The sequence below is a fragment of the Tachypleus tridentatus genome, chromosome 6 (assembly GCF_004210375.1).
Source record: "Tachypleus tridentatus isolate NWPU-2018 chromosome 6, ASM421037v1, whole genome shotgun sequence".
Classification (NCBI taxonomy): Eukaryota; Metazoa; Arthropoda; class Merostomata; order Xiphosura; family Limulidae; genus Tachypleus; species Tachypleus tridentatus.
Window position 1 is genome coordinate 57,624,428 of NC_134830.1, and position 22,232 is coordinate 57,646,659.

General features: G+C 31.7%; 2 protein-coding genes across 8 annotated transcripts in view; one reads left to right on the forward strand and one right to left on the reverse strand.

Moving 5' to 3' along the window:
* The window catches only part of LOC143252596 (THAP domain-containing protein 2-like), a 113,690-nt gene that overhangs the window by 623 nt on the left and 90,835 nt on the right, over positions 1–22,232 (reverse strand). The window contains exon 3 of one of the 3 annotated variants that reach the window (XR_013029060.1): positions 12,333–12,826. The exons of 1 other annotated variant lie outside the window; for it this stretch is intronic. The gene's annotated coding sequence lies outside the window, so the exon portion shown is untranslated. Of the gene's footprint in view, positions 1–12,332; positions 12,827–17,303; positions 17,602–22,232 lie in introns of those variants that run through there. One more of the 3 variants, XR_013029058.1, reaches the window with a different exon arrangement.
* Positions 29–21,459, forward strand: LOC143252595 (ADP-ribosylation factor 1). Of its 5 annotated transcripts, none has more exons than XM_076504966.1 (5): positions 29–166; positions 11,195–11,377; positions 15,640–15,750; positions 16,742–16,866; positions 17,357–21,459. In XM_076504966.1, the coding sequence occupies exons 2-5, from the start codon at positions 11,230–11,232 to the stop codon at positions 17,516–17,518; spliced, it is 546 nt and encodes a 181-aa protein (XP_076361081.1). In that variant the 5' UTR covers positions 29–166; positions 11,195–11,229; the 3' UTR covers positions 17,519–21,459. The 5 variants fall into 5 exon arrangements, with proteins under 5 accessions (XP_076361081.1, XP_076361080.1, XP_076361079.1 ...); XM_076504965.1 differs by having other exon boundaries at positions 154–231; XM_076504964.1 differs by having other exon boundaries at positions 160–408.

A 22,232-nucleotide genomic window follows, 5' to 3' on the forward strand; every position in this document is an offset into this window, starting at 1 on the left:
TGTATTATATTTTAAAGAAAAATGTGTGTCCAATAACTATAAAAGAAAAAAAAAGAAAAATCAAAACTGCTCTAAAATTGCAAAAATAGTGATTCGCTAAAATCATAGATAAGCTACTTCTTCATACATTTTGTGTTTCGATGTTTGTGGCTTTTTTCCGCAGCAGGTGAGTTGGGCGAGAAATAGGAAATACCGGAACTAGTGACGAATAACTTTTGTTATTACATTATTGTATGTCATTTATCTTAGAACCAGAATATTTCTCAACCTTTTTAAGCTACTCATAAGCTTACATTTGTAATTCGACATAAATTTTAATACATTTGTCAGTACCATTTTTTTTTGTTCAAGTTTCAACTAATTGGTGTTACAGGTGAAAGAAAATAGGCTTAACAACATCAAACAAATGTACGTATCTAAGTAAGAGTTAAACTGAATTTAAAACAAGCTTTTCGCTGTTAGCACCAGTATAAGACTTAGCTGATGGATGATTCAGCTAAATAGCATACGAGATAGATAAACATGTAAAATTATTTGACACTAGTGGTTGTACCAGAATAATCTTCGTTTTAAGTTTTAATTATTAATTTCATTGTACTTATAGTACAAGTACTTACTTGAAATTTTTACTGTAAATATCAATGTTGGGCCTATATAATAACTTTAAACTAAAGTGTTGTAGCAATATATATATATATTGTTTACATTTGAGCATGTATTACAAGTACTGTAACTCTTAGTATTAGTTGTAGTAACACTACTACTAGTATTAGTTTTACAAGAAATAAATAAATCAATAATAATTCTGAAGTTGAAACCTTGATTGTAGGCTCCCTTACTATTGATGTCACAATATTAATCAACCTTTGTAGATGCAAATAATTCATAAATCATTTAACTTTTATGAAAAGTGGTCTGTTGTTCCATCAATTTCAAGGCTGCTCCATTGACTGAACTTTGCTTTAATACCAACCATTGGCTTAACTACAAAAATATCTGTCATCCATACAAACACATAAAAGTAATATGGCCCCCCTATTTATTTTTCCATAATTGTAGATATGATTCAGGACCCCTACAATTACGAGGGTACATAAACCAATGAAGCCAATTTTTATTATGTAAATTCCCATAAAGTTACAGCAATCACTACATCTGATTTCATTCAATCCAAATGCCAACTATCAAGTTAGAAGCATTAGGTTGTCTTAGATAAAGATGTCCCCTATTCTTCCAAAATTTACATTTTTGTCCTCTTTGAACCTTTACCAATAATGCAATATCTTTTTTTAATCTAAGGAGCTTAAGAGTGAACATAATGCTCCAAATGAGGCATAACTAGTATCCTTTACAATGAAATAATAACAACTTTAGACATATATTCAGTATTTCTGTACATGCAACCTAAAATTTGTTTGCTGGACCACTAGCAACAGAACACTGATTTGGAGGCTTATGAGACTAATTCACTAAATTCCATTTTTTTCATAACACTATTAAGGTTATTGCAATCAGAATTATATTTATAATTTGAACTATAAGCTTCATGTGTGACATTGTATTTATTGTAATCAAAAGGCATCTCTCAAGTATTCGTCAAACTTGTCAAATAATTTAAATCCTTTGGTGAAGCGATATCATCCTCCTTACAGCCAGAACCTAATTTTCTCTAAAGGCTGCCTGGAGAAGTTACCTGTTTTAACTACCTACACCATTATACAGTTGACATTAAAATTACATCATCTAGGGGACATTTAATGTTGCCATTTGTATTGTTGTAACTTATTAAAACATGCATATGCCATTCTGTTGGCCCAGCATGGCCAGGTGGTTAAGGCACTTGGCTCATTATCTAAGGGTTGCAGGTCCGAATCCCTATCACACCTAACATGCTCTTTCAGCTGTGCTTGTTTTATAAAGTTAAAGTCAATCCCACTATTTGCTGGTAAAAGAATAGCCCACTAGTTAGCAGTTGGTGGTGACAACTAGCTGCCTTACCTCTAGTCTTTCACTGCTAAATTAGGGATGGCTAATGCAGATAGCCCTTGTATAGCTTTGCATGAAATTCTAAAAACAAACACAGAAAGCCATTTTGTAGGCTATGACCAAGCATGAAATATGAATTTCAAAGGCAAGAAATAAAAATGATTGTTACTTTTAATTTTGGTTTTATTTACTCTTGAAACATGTTTGGGGACCCTGCACATTTAATATAATAAGCATGACATAAAAATCAAAGTAAGTGTGAATGATTGTGTGAATAAATCTTAACAAGAGAACTTGGTCCAACTTGAAGAACATTAATTTGGTTGTGTACAGTATGATAAGCAGTTTTTTTTAACAAATGACACCTAAGACATCAGTACCTCTTGGCAGGTTGACGTGAAGGACAAGATCAAATTGAACTTTAACAGTAATCATCAAATGTTTTTAACTGTTGATTTTATCATTTCTCATGACTCAGTAAACTTTTCTGATCCAACTTGAAGAACATTAATTTGGTTGTGTACAGTATGATAAGCAGTTTTGTTTAACAAATGACACCTAAGACATCAGTACATCTTGGCAGGTTGACGTGAAGGACAAGATCAAATTGAAATTTAACAGTAATCATCAAATGTTTTTAACTGTTGATTTTATCATTTCTCATGACTCAGTAAACTTTTCTGGTAATGGAAATGAAGAGCATTTAAAATACATATTATAGCAGGGTAAGGAATAGTCAATAACTTGCTTACATTTTCTAGTGATATTTAGATGGTCAGTATTGTTACCTGTGATGAAGACACTGGTGCTTTACAAAAAGATTTATATCATATGAAATTTGGAAAATAAATGGCATATGGCTTTTATTTATAATAATTATAATTTCATTGTATACATTGCTGATTAGGTCACATTTAGATTATTCTGTTTAGTCTTTGGCTCCTAACCATAAGAAAGACATTGAATTGTTGGAAAGGATCCAGAGAAGAGTTACTAGAATAAGAAGAGAGGTTGAAATCTCTCAAACTGTTTTATATTAGAAAAACAGAATTATGAAGGATCTTATACAGGTGTTTAAGATTGTAAAGGGAATTGATAGTTTTGATGTATGATTATTCTTTATATTGAACAGTGAGAACGGTAGGACTAGGGGACACAAGTATAAATTCTAATAGGGTAATGGTCAACTTCAGTTACAAGTTACAACATTTACTTCTCTAACAGGGTGATTGGCCTTTGGTACAGGTTACCTTTAGATGTTGTAGAGGCAGTAAATTTAAGTGAGTCTAAGAAATAATGTGGTAAGTATGTGAATGGTAAGGGCTGATTTTAAGTTTGTTTTGTTTTAAATATTGAGTATGAAATAGTCACAACAGACAAATGAGTCCCATGTTGTTCCAAATCATTATGTTACAGTAAATGCAAGTTTGGGTTGTTATAACCCAAATTGCTATATCTAGTAAAAATTGTATTTTTAAGCTTCTTTTTGGACATTCTGAATCATAGTTACACAATACAAACTCTATACCTTTTACTCCTAAGCTACTTGTAATCATAAATAGGAAATAAATAATTCAATGAGTATGAAGAAAAAGTTAGTAAGCCATAAAAATATTGTAATAATAAAATCAGGATTATTTATATAATGCCATTGACCATTTTAAACTCTTCCAACAAAAACTAAAGTGACAATACCATTAATTAAGGCTAGAAAGAAAAAGACTTTTGAAACACTCATTTGCAATTAAGTAAATTGTTTGTGGAATGTGCATAAACTGAAACAAAATTACAACATATTGCAAGTCACATTTGAAAAATTCAGCTCAGGCCTAATATTATTGTTATTAAATTTTCTTAGTGTAATTTCAACAGAAAACTAAATGATTTACAGTTCAAGGAAAGCTCACAACACTTGTAAATCAAGATAATTTGCAATAACAAACTGTAAAGAATATTGTTAGTTACATCGTGGTTTAGTTCATTGATTGTTGATTCAACATATACTGTGTGGTCCACCTCTGACACTTGAATGCAAGCAAGCTGTATTTGGTGTATGGCTTACAAAATTTCTGCACATTTTTCGAGAAGCCACAGTCAGTGGGTTAAATAGCAAAAGCTAGTGAAGTAATAAAAAGCTAATAGACTTGTTATATTGTAAGATCATCCGAACAGAACATTGTATATTAATTAACAATTTTGTTTTCTTTCACTGAGTTGACATTCAAACCACATTTCAATTGTGAACTTCACAATTTTAAGATAGCCATTAATCTCTGCTGCAAAAAGGATTAAACTTTAGACTTAGTAAAACTTTATTAAGCAGTTACACTAACATTACTGAAAGTCATCATTCTCAAATTTTATTCTATTGGACAGTAAGAAGTTGATTTCTTTTATTATCTCTATTAACATACTTTTGTTTTGTTTGTTTGTTTGGAAATTTACTACAAAAGTTGTTGGTAGCTCCTACTTCTGTACTAGAACAGCTAGTCATCACCACCCACCGCCAACTCTTGGGCTACTCTTTACCAACGAATAGTGGGATTGACCGTATACGGCTACTTTTAGAGATCTAATTACCACATTTCAAGTATAATATTTTACAAATTCACTATTTCATATCATTTTTACACTATTCATCCACTTTGGGAAAATTAATGATAAGCAATTTTGTAAATATTTGATTTTTTAGACTCAGTTTTAAACCTTCATAACAAAGGTTATGAATTCCTTTTCTTTAAAAAAGCAGTTTATTAACTTGAAGATATTTTAGTTGATTCTATGCATATCTTGTAATGAATTCATGATTGTGAACTTGGTTTTAATAAGTGTAGTCACCTGAGTACTCTAGATTTAATATAGTGTGTGACAAAAATGTATCTCAGAATGGCTGGTGTGGGTATTAACACTTTTATTGATAAGGAGAGAACAGTGTTCTGACCTTGAGGTTCTTAACCTGAAGATGACCTAGGAAGGTCGAAAAGTTGTTCTCTCCTTATCAGTAAAAGTGTTAATACCCATACCAGCCGTTCTGAGATACATTTTTATTTCAAGTGGGTTTCTCATCATCGAGAATAGTGTCTGACAATTCACAGGAAACCTTAAAGAAATAGTCTTAGCAGTTCTAGGAAGTTAAATGTTGAAACTTACAATCGTGCAAGTTAGAATAATATGAACATTTTTCACTGTATGTTAATTATACAGTGATTGAAACTTTTCTCTTTGTATATTTAACAGTTTCTTCTGAATGAAGCTATTTGGCATTTGTGAAAGATGTTTTATTTAAAGGGTTTCTTGTGAAAGTACCAACATTTTGCAAATATTGTTTGAGACAGTATTTGAATAGTTTTTTCTGCATTTGGAACTAATATTTCTTCAGATAAGTCAGAAAAAAATGAAACCATATGTTGAGATAGAAATTTTAATTAAGGCTATTTACCACAGGGTTAATAATAGCTTTTCACCTGTTCACACAGTGTGTGTAATCCCTGAGGTACTGACTGGAATTTCATTTCCTGATAAATTGTATTACATACAAAGTTTTGCAAATGTGGTTCCAAATTTTTGACAAAAATTAAAAAGAAATTGATAGCTCAGAAGATGTAACTATGGAATCCCATCAGGATAAGTTAAGAGTGACAAGTGACCCACAAAGTTTTATTAACATTCTAAATTAAGGATTAAAAGGTTTTCTAACAATAAAGTTTGGGTTGGTGGCCTAAGGTGTAGTACTCAAATTAACAGACAAATTCTTAGTTTTAAGTCACAGATAATGTATTTGTATGAATTAATTATAATTTGCAACTGTGAGAAAAATATTGAGGTGTCATACACTGTAAAGCATTACCAAGGGCAATGTTTGATTTCCCACAACTATGTGGTGATAAGTGTGAGACCCCCTCCCCAAAAAAAGCAACAAAAGCATCCAGCTCTGGTGACACTTAGAGAATGCTGATGTAGTTTATTGATATAAGTTTGAAACTTTCTTTGCTTGATCAGAGAGTGAGTTTTCATTTTCAGTGTCTGATTAAATTAACACTTATAGTGTAGGTAATGTTTTCTGAATATATTAATAGGTAAAAAAATCGTTATGTGATGATAAAAAGTAGGGGATATATATATATAAGAAATGAACACTTTCCATCACTACATATATTCTTTGTTTGCAAAAGAACTCTGTGTGTGAATAAACTTATTTAGATTTTATCAGCTTTCCATATTAAATATGTCGTCAATAAACTGTTTTCAATACAAACTTGTAATTTTGTGAATGTAAGGACTCGCCAACCTGTCAGTTATCTTAGCTATGTTACACTTTGATTTCCACTGCTGTGGAGTTTTGTATTTTGTATATATATATATATATATATATATATATATTTGTGGTATATTTTTATAAGATAGGGTTAAGTCAGTTGAAAAGGAATGGTAAGATGTGCAGGGTGTCCATAAATTATTCACCCCATTATAAGTCTTTATAAATTCTCTATTATATGAGCTATCTAAAAATGGTTTATGGCTGTTAATAACACAACTCAAGACATTTTTGTTTCAATTAAGTAAACTACCACAATTCAGTTAATAAATCCAGTAAACTTCCATGTGAGCCCCAATGGTTGCATGCAGAGCATCAAGGTGGAAGATGATTTTGTTCCAAACATTAAGAAGCATGTATTGTGTGAATGTTGTATGAAATAAAGAAAAAATTCTTGAGTTGTGTTATTAATTGTCACAAACTGTTTTGAAATAGCCCATATAATAAAGAATTTATAAAGGCCTATAATGGGGTGAATAATTTATGAACAACCTCTATATTAACTTTTAAAATTTTTACTCATCCAGAGGAGATCAGTGGTTGAAGGGTAAAATGTTTAGTTACGTATACCAGTATCCATTTGTTTAATAATATAGTTATTCAACTTAGGCTTTTTTGCTGCAGTGTATGTTTGTGGAAACAGTTACTGATGTTGGTGTTAGTCTGCCAGTATCATTAAAATGAAAACTATTTTTTCTTTAAACATGTATGAATAGTATTTTACCTTAGAATAAACTGTTATTTTGGAAAGATAACGTCTTGAATAATATCATAAATGTTTTCATGTATTTGAACATTTGTTTGGGTTGTATTTCCTCTTTGTGGAACACAGAGTACAACTGAAAGTCATTTAGTTGAAAGACATGATGTAATACACAGCCTACCAGTCAGTAAGTAGACTTTCACTTGAGATAGAATAATAAGTAATAGATTGTTAAATAATAAAATACAAAATAAATGTTGCACTATTATTATTGGCATTTAGTGAATCTACCCTTTGCAACAATCAAAGCAAAAATGCAGATATACTTCATATTTGCAAGGTCTAAAATCTAGACAAATATAATCACACTTCACTTTTGGCAAATAATTTGGATGAGTGCCTCTAGAAGTTTGTTGTTTGGCACACTTTTACAGAGAACAGTCAAGGATGAATCTCAGTATTGTCTGTTGTGAGGAATTAGTCCTGTTTAGGTATTCCACGATAGTAGTCCAAGCTATGAAGATACTTTCTGATGGTGTTGGGATTTTTCCTGCAATATTAGCATTTGTTTTATAAAGAACATTCTCTCACTTCTTTTTGCATGAAGAGTCCACAAGTGAAAATGCATTTAGTTTCCAGGATCTTTTAATTTGTGGTATGTCTCTCTATATTCTGTAGGCTTTACCAAGCTAGACTATATTTATACATTAGAGTCATTTTCATGTAACATGATGGAGATGGCTGATTTGTACTCTCAGGGATGTCTTTTATTTACAGTAATGGTAGGCTCTGTTTGGTTAATACTTCACTGAAGATATGCACCTTAGAAAAGCTACTTTCTTACCCTTGTTTTCTATTTATGAAGGACATATAAAGTAAAGTGAATTTATTTATTACATCAATTTTAAAACTTTTTACTAACTTTATTGCCAAAATTTCTGAATCCCTCCAGTAAGTGCTACAAATTTTGAAAAACATTTTTTTTATCAACCATTATTTTCACTGAGACAAGTATCTTGCTATAATTTTTTTTTACATCCATGCAGAAAAATAAGTATTGAACAGTTTGCTTATAAAACTATGTAACACAAAATTTGTTCCTGGATAGTATTTGTTATTTCTTAATTGTTTATGTTGTAAAAGTACAGATAATGGTTATTTTTCCCTTCAAAATTTGCTTTTGTGACCTGAATAATGAAAGTTAGAAAGTAATTTATTTTCTATGTAAAAATGGGCAAATTTGCACATTTTCATTCACATAAGGTCTGAATAAAACAACATATGAATCAAGATTTACATGTATTTATACTAAAGTTATACAAAAATGAACAAAAATGTTAAGAAATGAGTAGTTTTTCGAGATTTGTGACTCTAATGGAAATCATTTTCACGTATCAGCCCCAAACTATAGTCTCCTATCATGTTTTCTTTATATGCTCCTTGGTAGCAGCATTCAAAGACCAGTATATCTCAGTGGAAGTGCTCATCTTCCCCCTCTGATTATGCTCCCATGCTCTCCTTGAATTTATCAAGATGAGCCAAGGATATGGACTTTCAGGGACATCGTGCAGCCCATTTTGCCATAGTTCTTCACCAGAGCCTCAACCAGTTCCACATAATTTTCAGCTTTGTAATTATCCAAGAAGCTCCAAACCACTGTGAAAAAGCTGTCCCAAGCTTTTTTTTCTTTCCCACTGAGCTTCTTGGATAATTCTGTGCACTCCAGGATCTTTATTTGTGGTCCAACGAAGACACCAGCTTTGACTTTTGCCTCAGACAGCTTAGGAGAGAAGTCTCAAAGGTACTCAAGGGCTGCAGACTCCTTATCAAGAGCTATGATAAATTGTTTCATAAGACCCAATTTTATGTGCAGTGGTGGGAACAACACCTGCTGGAGGTCCACTAGTGGCTCATACTTGACATTGTATCTCTCCACAGAGAACTCAGTCCGTTGTGGCCAGTGCTTCCTGTTGTAGTGAGCTGCAGTGTCCCTGCTGTCCCAAAGACAAAGATAACAGGGAAACTTGGTAAAGCCTCCTTGAAGACCCATCAGAAATTCTACCATTTTGAAGTCTCCGATAACTTTCCAGCCACACTCATCATACTTCAAGGCTTCTCATAAGGTCTTGACACTTTTGTATTCCTCTTTGAGGTGCACCAAATGCATCAGGGGAAGAGACAGATACTTATTCCTGTTATGGAGCAGCACAGCTTTGAGGCTTCTGGATTAGTTAAAAATGAAGAGGTGCCACTTGTTCGGGTTACAGGCAATTCCAATTTCCTCACACATACCGGATACACTGTGGCAGAAGCAGAACCCATCTTGACGAGTGAAGAAGCTTGAAAAATGTTGTTGATGCTTCCTCTGACTTGCGACTTGTGCATTTTTATTTAACAAATCCCACTCTTGAGCCAACATGTTAAAAGCTTAGCATTCAACTTTGTTAGACCAAGATTTCTGATCAAGTCATTGAGGTATCTTTGGTTGGGGTAGTATGGGTTTCTCTCACCAGCTGCACCTCTGAAATTGTAATCTGGATCTTCAACATCTACCTCCTCTTCTGATTTGCTGCTCTCTTCTAAGGATGGCTGCTTTCTCTCTGGCAGAGTGGGTACAGGGAGCTCAGGGCAGCGTGTCACTGGGGCGATGGAGAATGGAAGGTCTGGATACATGATAGCAGATGCATTCTTGCCAACCTGACGTTTGGAAGGGTCCATCATGCAGAAGTAGCAATTGCTTGAGCGATCAGTGGGTTCATGCCAAATCCTTGGAATAGTAAACTTCTTGGCTTTCTTTTTCCTCTCTGTACCACCCTGCAAAAGAGCAAAATAAAATTGTTATTATAAAGAATAAATTTATTTCATCCACAACTAATGTGTAAGAGGTTCATGCAAAATATTTTTTTTCTATACTGTTGGAAATTTAAAAAAATATATTAAAAAATATTTAAATTTAAAAGGTCTAAAATTTGTGTAATATAAAATCTTATTGTTCAAGCAAGCAAAAATTGTTCTTCTTACCTTCTAGAGTTTTTTTGCAGTGCTTGCAGGTAAAATGAGGTGCCCAAGGTTTGTCTTAATCCCCAACAGGCATGCCACGATATGCCTTGTGGGCTTCACATATTTTAGCAGATGCTGTCACAGAGTACATTTTTGCTCTTGTCTTGATAAATTGGCCACATACCTAGCAGAATGTGTCTGGAAAATACTTGTAGGTTCTTGATACCATCTCTGATAAAATCAGATAGGTGTATGTGTTCACTTAGGCAGCTAGAACTAAACTGAAGTGATGAGTGGTGAGCCCCTGTATATATGGAAAGTTCTTGTAAATTTGAGAAAATTCTCTATCAGCTACTCAGCACTGAATGTATCTGGAATGTTCTGGAAAATGGGTAAATTTGAAAATTTCGTTACCCACGTCACAAAAGCAGAGTTTGAAGAGAAGTATAGGTCTTTTCCATTTATTTTAGGCATAAGCAATTGGGAAATAACACTTTCTGCCAAGGAACAAGAAAAAGTAAAAATTTTGTTACATAGTGTAATACTGTTAGTAGATAGCAAGGGAAAACTTGTTCATTTAGATTATTTGTACATGTACACAATAAAGAAAACTATTGTATTATAAGATAGCAACATTTGTATAATTTAGGTTTACCATCATAATTTATGCAATTTATAATAAACTTCTGTTTTAATAGTAAAAGAAAGAGAAATTCCCAATGTACTTAATGAATTTTTAAAAGTGGAACAGGAATTATAGAACATCTATTAGACATTTAATATTTACCAATCTACAGGTTTTATTCTGATTTTATTGTTCAATCACAAAAATCTTTGTTCAAGCACTTCAGTTGACTTACTTAGCACATTAAATTCAACATTCCTTCTGTTGCTTATAATTAGAAAAATTATCTCTGTAAACTGTGTTATTTAATAGTAACAAAGCTACTTATGGTAATTTAGCGAGATAGTGTAGCCAATTCAACTGTATTCCAAATGCAGGTTTTAATCTCAAAGGGATCATGATCAAGAGCTACATATTATATCCTTTATGAATATGTTGACTTTTGTTTATGAAAGATTTAAACTTAAAAGTTATATGTCTTGTTGTTTATCAGTACAGTACATATACTGTAATTATTATAGGAACAGAAAAAATGTCTAAAAGTAACATTTCTGTTGGTTTTCAGATTGACTGACTTTTTAAAGAGTCCAGGTCCACAGGATGGGGAACATTTTTGCTAATCTATTTAAAGGCCTTTTTGGTAAGAAAGAAATGCGTATCCTGATGGTTGGTCTTGATGCAGCAGGAAAGACTACAATTTTGTATAAATTAAAGCTAGGTGAAATCGTCACTACTATTCCTACTATAGGTAAGTCTTTACCTTTTTAGGATATGACCACTGAAGAGTAAATTTGTTTGTGAGTTATGGTAAAACAGTTAGCACACAGGATTAAATACAAAAGATAGGTTTATTCCCATGTAATCTACTTTAATGTAATCATATACCAAAATAAATAGTTTATATTTTTATGTAAACTTGGTATGCCACTATTGTAAATGAAAAACTTTAAAGCAGTGTTATAATCTCTTGAGAACAAGGTAGGTTACTGGTGTGATATATTTGCATGTACATAAAGTATTGATGTGTGAATATTTTAAAAGTATATTGTATTGTAAACAGTATAAATATGAACATTCTTTGTTTCTAAACCTTATTTTATTTTAAACAACCTGGTGATTGTATTTTTTTAGATTTATTCCTCTTCTGTCTATTGCCAATTAGAGTAGACAAACTGGAATGTTACCTAAAAGATGCACTGATCAAGTGCTTTTGGATAGTTGACTATTCTTCTTTTTTCAGTGATTCATAAACCATTTTTTAAAGGATTATTAGTCAAACCATTTTTTTGTAGAAACTAAACTTTGATGTTGGAATTTTTTTCTCACAAAATGTCTGTTGGTTATTTATAGAATATTATTTGTGTGTAACTTTTATAAATAAGAAATGATTTTTCTACCATGTATGATTGTACTCTTTCTTATACAACTGGATTTACAGCTAATGAATCTCCAGAATATAAATAAAAATGTAGCCACCCTATAACAAAACATTTTAGGGAAACTTTTAAGATTAAAATTTTATTACTTTTATTAGTAGTACTTGTATTGAGTAACTTAGATATATGAATATCTACTACCGATGAATAGATGTAGCAAGTATTGATCAAAGAAAATGTGTTATTGCATTATCTTAACTTTCAGGCTTAACCAAATAAAGGAAACCCTAAAATGTGATACTAAATTCAAATGGTCACACCATTAGGTCTGGTTGCAAAAATTTATTTTTGACTGTTTTGTTTTTGGACTCTGGTAGACCCAAATTTAAAACCTGTTTTGATACAACTTCCAAACTTCTTTTCAGTGTATACAAACTTGAAACTTGAGTGAAAGGGATATTTGTGAAATGATTTCAAGCACATCAGATGCAAACTGGTTTCTATTCTGTTTTAACATATGACGTTTAAGAAAAGAAAGTACGGTGGTTTTGTTTTAGCAGCCTTTGCAGAAACTTCCTTCTTTTCATTTCTAGTTTTTCTCTATTCTCTTTTGGAAACTCTCATTGTCATCTCTTTTGAGAAAGTGTTATTTAAATGGATGTTCCATCAGGATCACATCCACTTTGACTGCATGTGTTTTTATTATACATGAAATACCTTGAAGGTGTAGGATCTTCTTCTAATAGTTCTCTGGTGTTCTACTTTAATTTTGTATACTTTAAAATCAGAAATAGTGCAGAAAACAGCAGTCATCGTTTGACCTGAAATTGGAAAATAGTGTTCAAAGAAAGGTAAACAAGTACTTAATAACTCAGCAGTGAAAACATATATTAATGCTTCATCTTTGTATAATTGAAATCCTTAAGAAAAGCTATCATTAAAGTAATGTTTTATTAAATTTAAAATATTTTTTTAGATTTAGCACAAACTTGTGCCTGATCATGTCATTAATTCAGGGTATAATATTGTTTTATGTCAGGTATATCTGACTAATTGTATTTCAGATTAGTTTGTTTTTATGGAAAAAATGACTGTTCAAAGTTACTAATTTTTTAAACTTTTTAAAAATATGAAATTAAGTATCTTTTGTTTGTCAGTGCACACAGATGTAAGGGGTTTGTACTTATAAATATGAGTTAAAGATATTTCTGTAAAATAATTGTAAATAACTGATGTGATCAGACCTTAGTGTGCCACTTACATAATGCAAGTTTTCTTTATTGTTAAAAAGATCAGTACTACTACATTTGATTATGAAGTATCATAATATAAATCAGTTGTTGTACTGGTGAAAGGTGTTTGAGAAATGAAAAATTATATTCACTAAAAAAAAAGAACTAAATACTTTAAAACCTTTTTCTAAATGAATTAGTAAACCCAACAACCTAAATGCTTTTATCACTTCACCTAAGCAAGAAATAGGTCAATCTTCTGAAATAGCTCTGATCATCAGCTTTTTTGATTTGATACTTTATCTTTTTTTATTATACAGGATGTTTTAAATGTAATATTTGTAATTTCTTATTAGTCCATGAGGTATGTAAGTTTTTTATTTTGTGTCTGAATGTGTTTTCTGGCTAAGAATTAAATTGAGATTTCGATAAGTGATTTCTTACTTGTCTGAATTAATTTATTTCCAGTGTGTATGAAAATTTAGTCACTGTTCTATCAAAACTATATAAACAGTTCTATTTCTATTACCAACTGATAAAATATTGACTTTTTATACCTTAAAAAAATGTAAGGTAATAGAATCTTTTCTCAAATTAAATTGGGCATAAAGTATAATGAAAGTCTCAATGATATAAAACCTTTTGTGAGGAAAATGTGTTTTTTTTAATCTTACATGTTTATAATGTATTATGATGCACAAGAAACTCTGATGTAGTACTTGCCTTCTCTCACAAGAGTAGCTAATCTTTTTCATTGCTGTCCTCTGTATGCAAACTTTTCTTTATGTATTCCACAGGCCTTGCCCACTCTCTTTGTTTGAATTAGTACAGTGTATGTCTCAGTGAATCATCATGCACCATCTGTTAACCAATAATACCATAGTATGCTCAAGTGATGCATTTGACTCCTTCTCATTTGGCAGCTTTCAAGTACAAATGTTTTCTTTTGTGCTTTGCAGCTACCTTTGTGACACATTTTTTACTTTCAATTGAAATGGTTTTATTTTTATTTTCTGTCTTAGGTGTAGGTGACCCAACAATGGATCTTTCTGATGTTTTTGTTGGGAGATTGAATGATACTTGGTTTATCCTTTGTCCTCTCAAGTCACTCAAGCTTCTTCTGATGTGGTTGACATTTTTAATCATCTCTTTTTCTCCTCACAAAAATACTGTTCCTCCCCAGTTCCAGCCTGAAGGTTCCAATAGGCCTTCCTTGATTTTGTATCTCAAGTTTGTGATGTTTTGTTTCCTTCCATGATTTCTTATTTCTCTTGTACATCTTTTCAACCCATTTTGGTTTTACTCCCTGTCCTGATATTTGGGTCCAAACATATCACTTTCTTTCCCAGTTAGGTGATGGGATCAATACACTGCAACCCCAAGAGCCTCTGATCAGTGTGCCTTAGTTTACCATAGGGCCAAATTTCCATTTCTGGATCTCCAGTTGTTGGGTTTCTTATTGCCTCTTTTGGAGAGTGGCTCCTGAATCTAATGTTAACCTCACACACACTTGCCCAAGCTTTTGCCTTTATGTTACCTTTCGGTATCTATCTTCCACACATCTCCTCTTAGAGGTTGTCCATAAAATCCCAAGGGATTTTGTGTCTATATCCTTCAACTTTGGTCCATATTTCCTCCTCTTCACCAAAACTGGTATGGAGATTTAATAGATCCATAAAGGTACATAAAAATTTTGAGTTTTGCCTTTTTTTATCACCACTATTACTCTCTGTAGATGGATCTTCACCATATTTGCTATGGATATTCATTGGGTCCATGAAGAGACAGAAACAAATTTTCAGTTTTACATTTTGCAGTTTTACCATTACTTTACACCTATTGGTGGATCATTACTCAGTTTGGTGTGAAGGTGTGTTGAGTTTATGAGAATATACATGCAAATTTGAGGTTTCATATTTTACATTTGTCAGTTTTTATGGGCATTTTTATGCTTTTTACAATTACATATAAGGGAAGCAACTTTTCATACCCTGAGATAAATTTTCATTAATCAAGAATATACACAACTTCCATCCAGGAGTTGTGTACTACAGCTAATATAGAATAAAGTTTAAAACCACAATAACAGAACAATAACAGATTTATATGGACAAAAGTTTCCACACACTCACATGTCCTTTAGAGTCAAATGTTGGGTTGAAGAGGATATGTAATAGGGTCAAAATTAGTACTCACATAAATATGATATTGTACCACTGTTGTGAATACAAAATTAAAATTGTACCGAAGTTGTTTCATTAAATCCATCATAACTTCATTCTACCAGAGAAAGGGCTTGGCTTCTTACACATTTAAAGCTTGAACTTTCATTTTCATGTGAGAGAACACTTCATAAACATAAAGTTGAACTTATTTTGGTAATTGTTTTTTCTTTCTTTTAGGTTTTAATGTTGAAACAGTAGAATACAAGAATATTAGTTTCACCGTATGGGATGTTGGTGGTCAAGATAAGATTAGGCCTTTATGGCGTCATTATTTTCAGAATACCCAAGGTATGTCTTATATATGTACTTGCTCAGTTTTTGACTAAATAAAACTTATTGTTTCTACCAGTCTTATTAATTTTAACATTAGCATACAATCCTAATTTGTTTTACACCAGTTATGCCATCCTATGCTCTTTCTACGATAGGTTTATAACAGTAGTGGAAGTATTTTTGTCAGAGCATGTGAATGAAATATTAACTTGCAGTTCTTCAAATTAGTTGCATCCAGTTTAATCATTTTATTTTAATTAAGTCAAGTTTCCAGTATTTTTTGAACAAGGTTACATTTTAGTAGCTAGCCATTACAGCAGGGAAGGTTACATTTTGCCTGGTAGTAAAACTAGAATGTTAGGAGTGATTGGAGTCCAGTGCCTGTGATGCTGTAATTAGCTTATGGGACATGAAAAACAAGTAGCTGCTCCTCTACCATTATTTCTTTTTTTTTTTTTCTGGGAGACAAAAAGAGAGAAGGAAAACAAGTTCATAATTCAGTTGTTTATAATTAACTGATATACAGCTTTTGTTTACCACTCAAGTTGGTCTTCAGTTATTATAAGAAAAGTTACACTTTCTAATATTGTTATGTTACATTGAAATAAAACTGGAGCCATGTTTCTAAATTGTAAGAAATAAAATTTTATGCATTACTATTTTTAATGCAATGATAAAAGAGTGCTGACTGTGGATTAATGAGTATGTTCCAGCTGTGTTTTAAAACTGTCCATCCATAAGGATAATGGGGAGTCTCTTAATTATACATATTTAAAGCACAATTTATGAGATGTAGTATTTATAAGAGTTGTTTCTAAGTAACATTTTGGTGAGAAGAACAGTATTACTTACCAGTTACATTGATTGTAATAAACTTCATATGACTGGCTGAACATAAATGCATCCTTACTTACATTTCCTAGTGGTTGCTGATGTTAGTAATGTTGAATAAATGTGCAAGGTGAAATAGTGTTATTTTGTATCTCATAAATACATTATTTCCCAGGTTTAATATTTGTAGTGGATAGTAATGACAGAGAACGTATTGGAGAGGCAAGAGAAGAACTAATGAGAATGTTGGGAGAAGATGAACTAAGAGATGCTGTTCTCCTTATTTTTGCTAATAAACAGGTAAGTGTATCGGTATCTTTCAGATTATGTTTTACTGTTTACATTACAGTATTGTATAACATGTAGGAATTAGTCACCTAAACTTTACTCATTTAATGGACTTCTAATGTTTATTTTTAGGGGTTATATATATATATAATTTTAAAAGGAATTTAACTATTTCTGGTTTGTTTTGAATACTCAGTCCTCCCCTGAACTCATACATTTCCCCAGTAGTTATTTAGTCTAACAGCCTTCTATTACAGTTTTGATGATAATTTAGAAGAACATACCCTGTTGTTGTTGTTTTTGTTTGTGTAACCTCTCCTCTTAGTATTATCTTCAGTTCTTTTCTGTGTGCTTGTAGCCCATGTTGTGTAATTATCTTTCTCTGCTTGTTTAAAAAAAGTTCTTCAAATGTTACCTTGGTAATTGATATAAGAGTAAAAAAAAGATGGTGATTGTCTACATCTCTATTGGAACAAGCCACTATTACAAAATATTTTTTTAGGATCTTCCAAATGCCATGAATGCAGCAGAAATTACAGATAAGCTAGGTCTTCATTCTTTGAGGAACCGCAACTGGTACATCCAAGCCACGTGTGCTACAAGTGGAGATGGTTTGTATGAAGGACTTGACTGGCTATCCAACCAGTTGAAAAACCAAAAGTAGAATGGTATAATGCATAATATTTTTTTCTAATCCAAAAACAAAACTTCTAGCAAAAGTGGACCTGGACATCATATTAAAACTTTCTAGAGAATAAAAACAAACAAAACAAATCACTTAACATGAAAAGTCAGTTTATACTAAATCTCATACAGTACAATGTTGTGAACCATGATATTTCTAACACTAACATCATAAAACCACTAAAATTCATTATTGGGAGCCATGGTTTTATAGTATTTTATTGTGTTTTTATTAGCTTTCTCAATACATTCCAAGGGAAAAACCAGTTGTTTGTAAAATGAAATAAAAAGTGTCTAACATTAAAATATTAATCTTAAGAAATGTTCCATTGTTGAACTAAGTAGTTTTGAGTGACCTTTCAGATAAGTATTGTATATAGCTAAAAAAAAAAGTCGACTCATGCCTCTCACTTTCTTCAATGCTATTTATATGCATGAATTTACTTTTGTTTTTACATCTTTTTCTCAGAAATCACATATTGTGTTGCAAACTTCCACTTGTGTGCTTCATTGTTTTTAAAGGAAACTGGTCTCTGTGAGAAAGCTGGCATTCACTTAATAACGGCAGAGGTATTTAAGCTGGTATTCATTATTAATTGTCCCTTCTTTTTTTTTCTGTCTATTTACTTCGGAATATGAAAATGGCTAGTAATCATTAAGTGACATGTATTTTATTTTTATGTAAATCAGTAATAATAAAACATTTTGCCAACATAAATGTTTGTTGGTGTTCCTTGAAGTGTTTCCTTTAAACACAGAATAACAAAATATATGAAAATGTGGAATTTATATTTGTTTTATCAGTGATTTACTATTAAGTGGGTGAAAGAAAAATTCAAATTATATCAGGTACAACTACCTCAAAAACACTAAAAGCCTTCTCTTGTTGGGTTCCTTGTTGCTTGCTGGCTGTCAACAATCATGTGACTTCATATTCTGAATGCCAAAAATGTATAACATACATGAACATACACAGAATTCTTCACCCTCCTATATTTTATGTGGTTAATTACACCTGTCTGGAGAATGTACATAAGCCTGTTTTCCAGCTTAAAGCCATATTTTCTTATTAGCAGTTATGCTCTTAGCTCTTGTGAATGTTTCTACAATTATTGAGAATTGCTGTATACCTTTGGAGATATTACTTGTGCAGTCTTTCTAATGTGTAATTAGTAACTGCAACTTCATTGTCAACTCTCAGTGATTAACATATTTTGGCCATTAATGTTGAATTATCTGCTGATCTCCTTAATGGCTTTCACAAACCCACTTGTGTTCAAGTTGTGATTTTCAACACTTAGACCTATTTTCTTTCAGTTTATAAACTGCAGGATTTTCTAACTAGCTTTAATCCTGATGAAACTTCTATTGGTTTCATTTTTGTTCTTTTTCATATATTTTCAATATTTCATATTGAACCTATTTCTATTACACTCGGGGACACTAACATCATGTTAGAAGATTCAGATCTAGAACCATTGTTCCTACTACCTTCATCTCATATTTGGATTATTGTTGATGTGTATAGAAATCAACAAAATGTTAATAAGTGTCACCTTCCTTGTGTTTTTCACACAATGAGTCATTTAATGGGATTATCTTCTAATGTTCATTTTCTTCTCAAGCCTTTGACTCTAAAATTGGTTATTTGAGGAGAATCTTCCACATGGTCTTCTGTCCTAATTCATTATCAGTTTTGTGCTGTACATCCTTTTGTCTTCTTTTAAGAATTTCTTTTTTGCAGAGTTGTTAATTATTAGCTATGCTCAATTTCCCAATTTTCTTTCCAAGGATCCAATTTCTACCAAGCAATCTTCCTAGGCTGCAGCTGTCAGTAATGTTCCTTTAACATCCTAGCTCTCTCTACCATGTTTTGCAGTACTTGTTTCCCAACATTTCTGTTAATCTAGGAATAGATTATTTTGTATATTATCTTATATTTGCAAGAATTTCACTTGAACTTGTTTACTCTGCAGAAAAGGCATCCCAGTAAGAGCTGATTAGAGTTTTGCACTCTTGCCTATCTTCTGATTACTCTTCCTTGAAAAGATCAGCAAACACAGTTCATCCTCCTTCTCCCTCATCAACATCTTATGCTCCATCTTTCTACCTCTTCCATGTGGTCAAATGTAGAAGTAAGTGAGATGAGCTTTTTCAGCCCACTCTGTGATACTTTTCTTGTCTGTAGGTTTTCAACATCTGGACTTCTTTTCCTTCTAATCTAGTTTGCTTACAGTTTTTAAATTGGGAAAATTCAGATCATCTTCAGAAAGGGACAATTCAACCAGCATAGAGATCATAACCCTTATTGGTATTCCTACTTTACTGTTCCTATGTTGTCATTTCCATTCTTTGGACTGCCTAAGTCATTTGATTATCCTACAGTTGTGGGGAATAACTATATCATATTTACAAGAAAATCTGGCTTTTGGTGGGAAAGCACCTATGAATGTGTTCAAAAAGGCATATGGAAGATGGGAAAGTAAAAATCTTTTGTAAGTTGAAGAAGGCTTAGCATTGTGTCAAGGGCATTTAGAACTTAACTTGTGGTCACTGGAAACTTGAGAGCAACTAAACAAGGAAAAGCTTTTAGTATTTCCAAAATAAGTACCTCTTTGCAATTGATTTTATATTTCTAAGAATGTAAAATTCTGTAACATTTTATATTTATAAAGACTCTGCAAATTGAACTTTTTATCATTACAACATTGTGGTTGAAAACATAGAACTTTGAAAACAAATGAAGGATTTTATCAAAACATTTTAAGGGTTTTTTTTTTAATGTAACTAAACTTTTGCTAGAAACTTGCATTTTGTTTATTCAATCCAAAAGTCAAAATTGAAAAGGTTTTCAATTTCATCTTGAAAATTGCTAAAGGCTCTTTTGAGCTTGTGTGTTGTGCATGTATAGACTGAATAAATAAGTTTTATAAATCAGGCTTAATTTAGATTAATAAGTTCCTCAGCAGGTTCGTATTTGAACACTGATTTTTGTGTTAATAAGTGTACATTACTAATTTAGAAGAAACACAGTAGTTCTGTTGCAACTTATTTACATAAGACATTAAGTTCAGTATGTCCAAGGTGTTTTAATAATATCAGTATGATATAAACGTTTCTGTCAAATCGTTAATACCACATTTTTACTTTAAACACCGTGCTTAGCCTGATGTTTCTCCTATATTGCTAACAGAAATAAAATATTCTAGATTGTATTTTCTTTTCATTATTTGAAAAGTAACAAAAGATTTTCAAAGGTAAAGTTTTTCAATAACATCCATATAAAATTTGTTATTAAGTGTGTTTGTGGGAAAGTAATATGGAACCAAATTACAAGTTATATTTTTATTTCTTTTGTCATGTTGTAATTTATACAAGAGGTGTTTTAATATTATATCATGATGTTGGAAGATTTAACTAAGGTATTTTAGCATTTTGTCTCATGATTTTGGGATGTGTGCCCAATGCATTTTAAAAGTTCTTAATGTGTTGTTGGAATGCATGTCCAAGGTGTTTTAATAATTCATCATATGATGTTAAAATGTGTGCCCAAGATGTTTTTGAATCTCATCTCACAATGTTAGAATGTGTATGAGATACTGAAGTTCTTTTGGCAAGCACTCTGACATCATGATGTTGGATGGTTTAGCACTGCACTGTACATGTACAATAATTTTGATTTTATTGGTACCACTGGCCTTGGGAAAATATGAACTACTTCAGCATCAAATGAGCACAGTTTTAAGTTATTATAAGTGCAACCTAACAATCAGTGAAAATACAGATTGGAATGATTCAAGATAAATTTAAGATGTGTTAACAAATATTGTGTGTCAGTAAAATTGGACCAACCATGACCAAATAAACTGTGCTTTGGGTAACATCTATCATAATAAAAAAATACATGTTGACCTTAAAAAAGAATATTTTTCTGTGATGAATTATTTACATTCATTGAGTAAGTGTGTAGGCATCAAATCTAAAGCAACAAAAACCTTAAGAAACAATAAATTATGAAAATATTTTGTCATCAGTTTTTTCAGGTACCTCATATGAGGGTATTAAAAGTTTTGTAAGTATATGTATGTTGTATCTGAGCTATGTACAGTTTGCACTGCACTGATCACTTCTTAAGGTTAAATATTCTTTTGAAAATGATGTGGCCCAGCATAACCAGTTGGTTAGGGTGCTTGACCTGCAAGTTGTGGGTCATGGGATTGAATCTCCATCCCAAGAGTTGGAGGTGGGTGGTGATTACTAGCTGCCTTCCCTCTAGTCTTACACTGCTAAATTAGGGATGGCCAGCACAGATAGCCCTTGTGTAGCTTTGCACGGAATTAAAAAAGAAAAGAAAGAAAATGATGTAGTAGAAATTACATCTTTTGAATTCCAGATGTAAAAACATAATTTACATGAATCCTTAAATTTTGAAAGTGGACAAATTTTATATATATATATATGTGTGTGTGTGTGTGTGTGTGTGTGTGTGTGTGTGTGAAATCAAGATTATTTTGGCTTAACTCAAGTAAAAATTTTTTTTAAACTTCTTTAGAAGAATTTATAGTATTGAGATCACAAGAATTGTATTAGCTTAAAGTAAGGTATCTAAATGATGGTTTGTTAAGCATCTTTAACAAGTCTGATATAAATGTAACTTATTGTTATCATATTAACATATTGTAATCAAATACTAA

Bases quoted from the DNA above. Each gene is read 5' to 3' on its own strand.
- LOC143252595 (XM_076504966.1), top strand. From the start codon at position 11,230: ATGGGGAACATTTTTGCTAATCTATTTAAAGGCCTTTTTGGTAAGAAA. The intron at 11,378-15,639 runs GTAAGTCTTTAC...TCTTTCTTTTAG, and splicing joins CACTACTATTCCTACTATAG to GTTTTAATGTTGAAACAGTA. The intron at 15,751-16,741 runs GTATGTCTTATA...ATTATTTCCCAG, and splicing joins TTATTTTCAGAATACCCAAG to GTTTAATATTTGTAGTGGAT.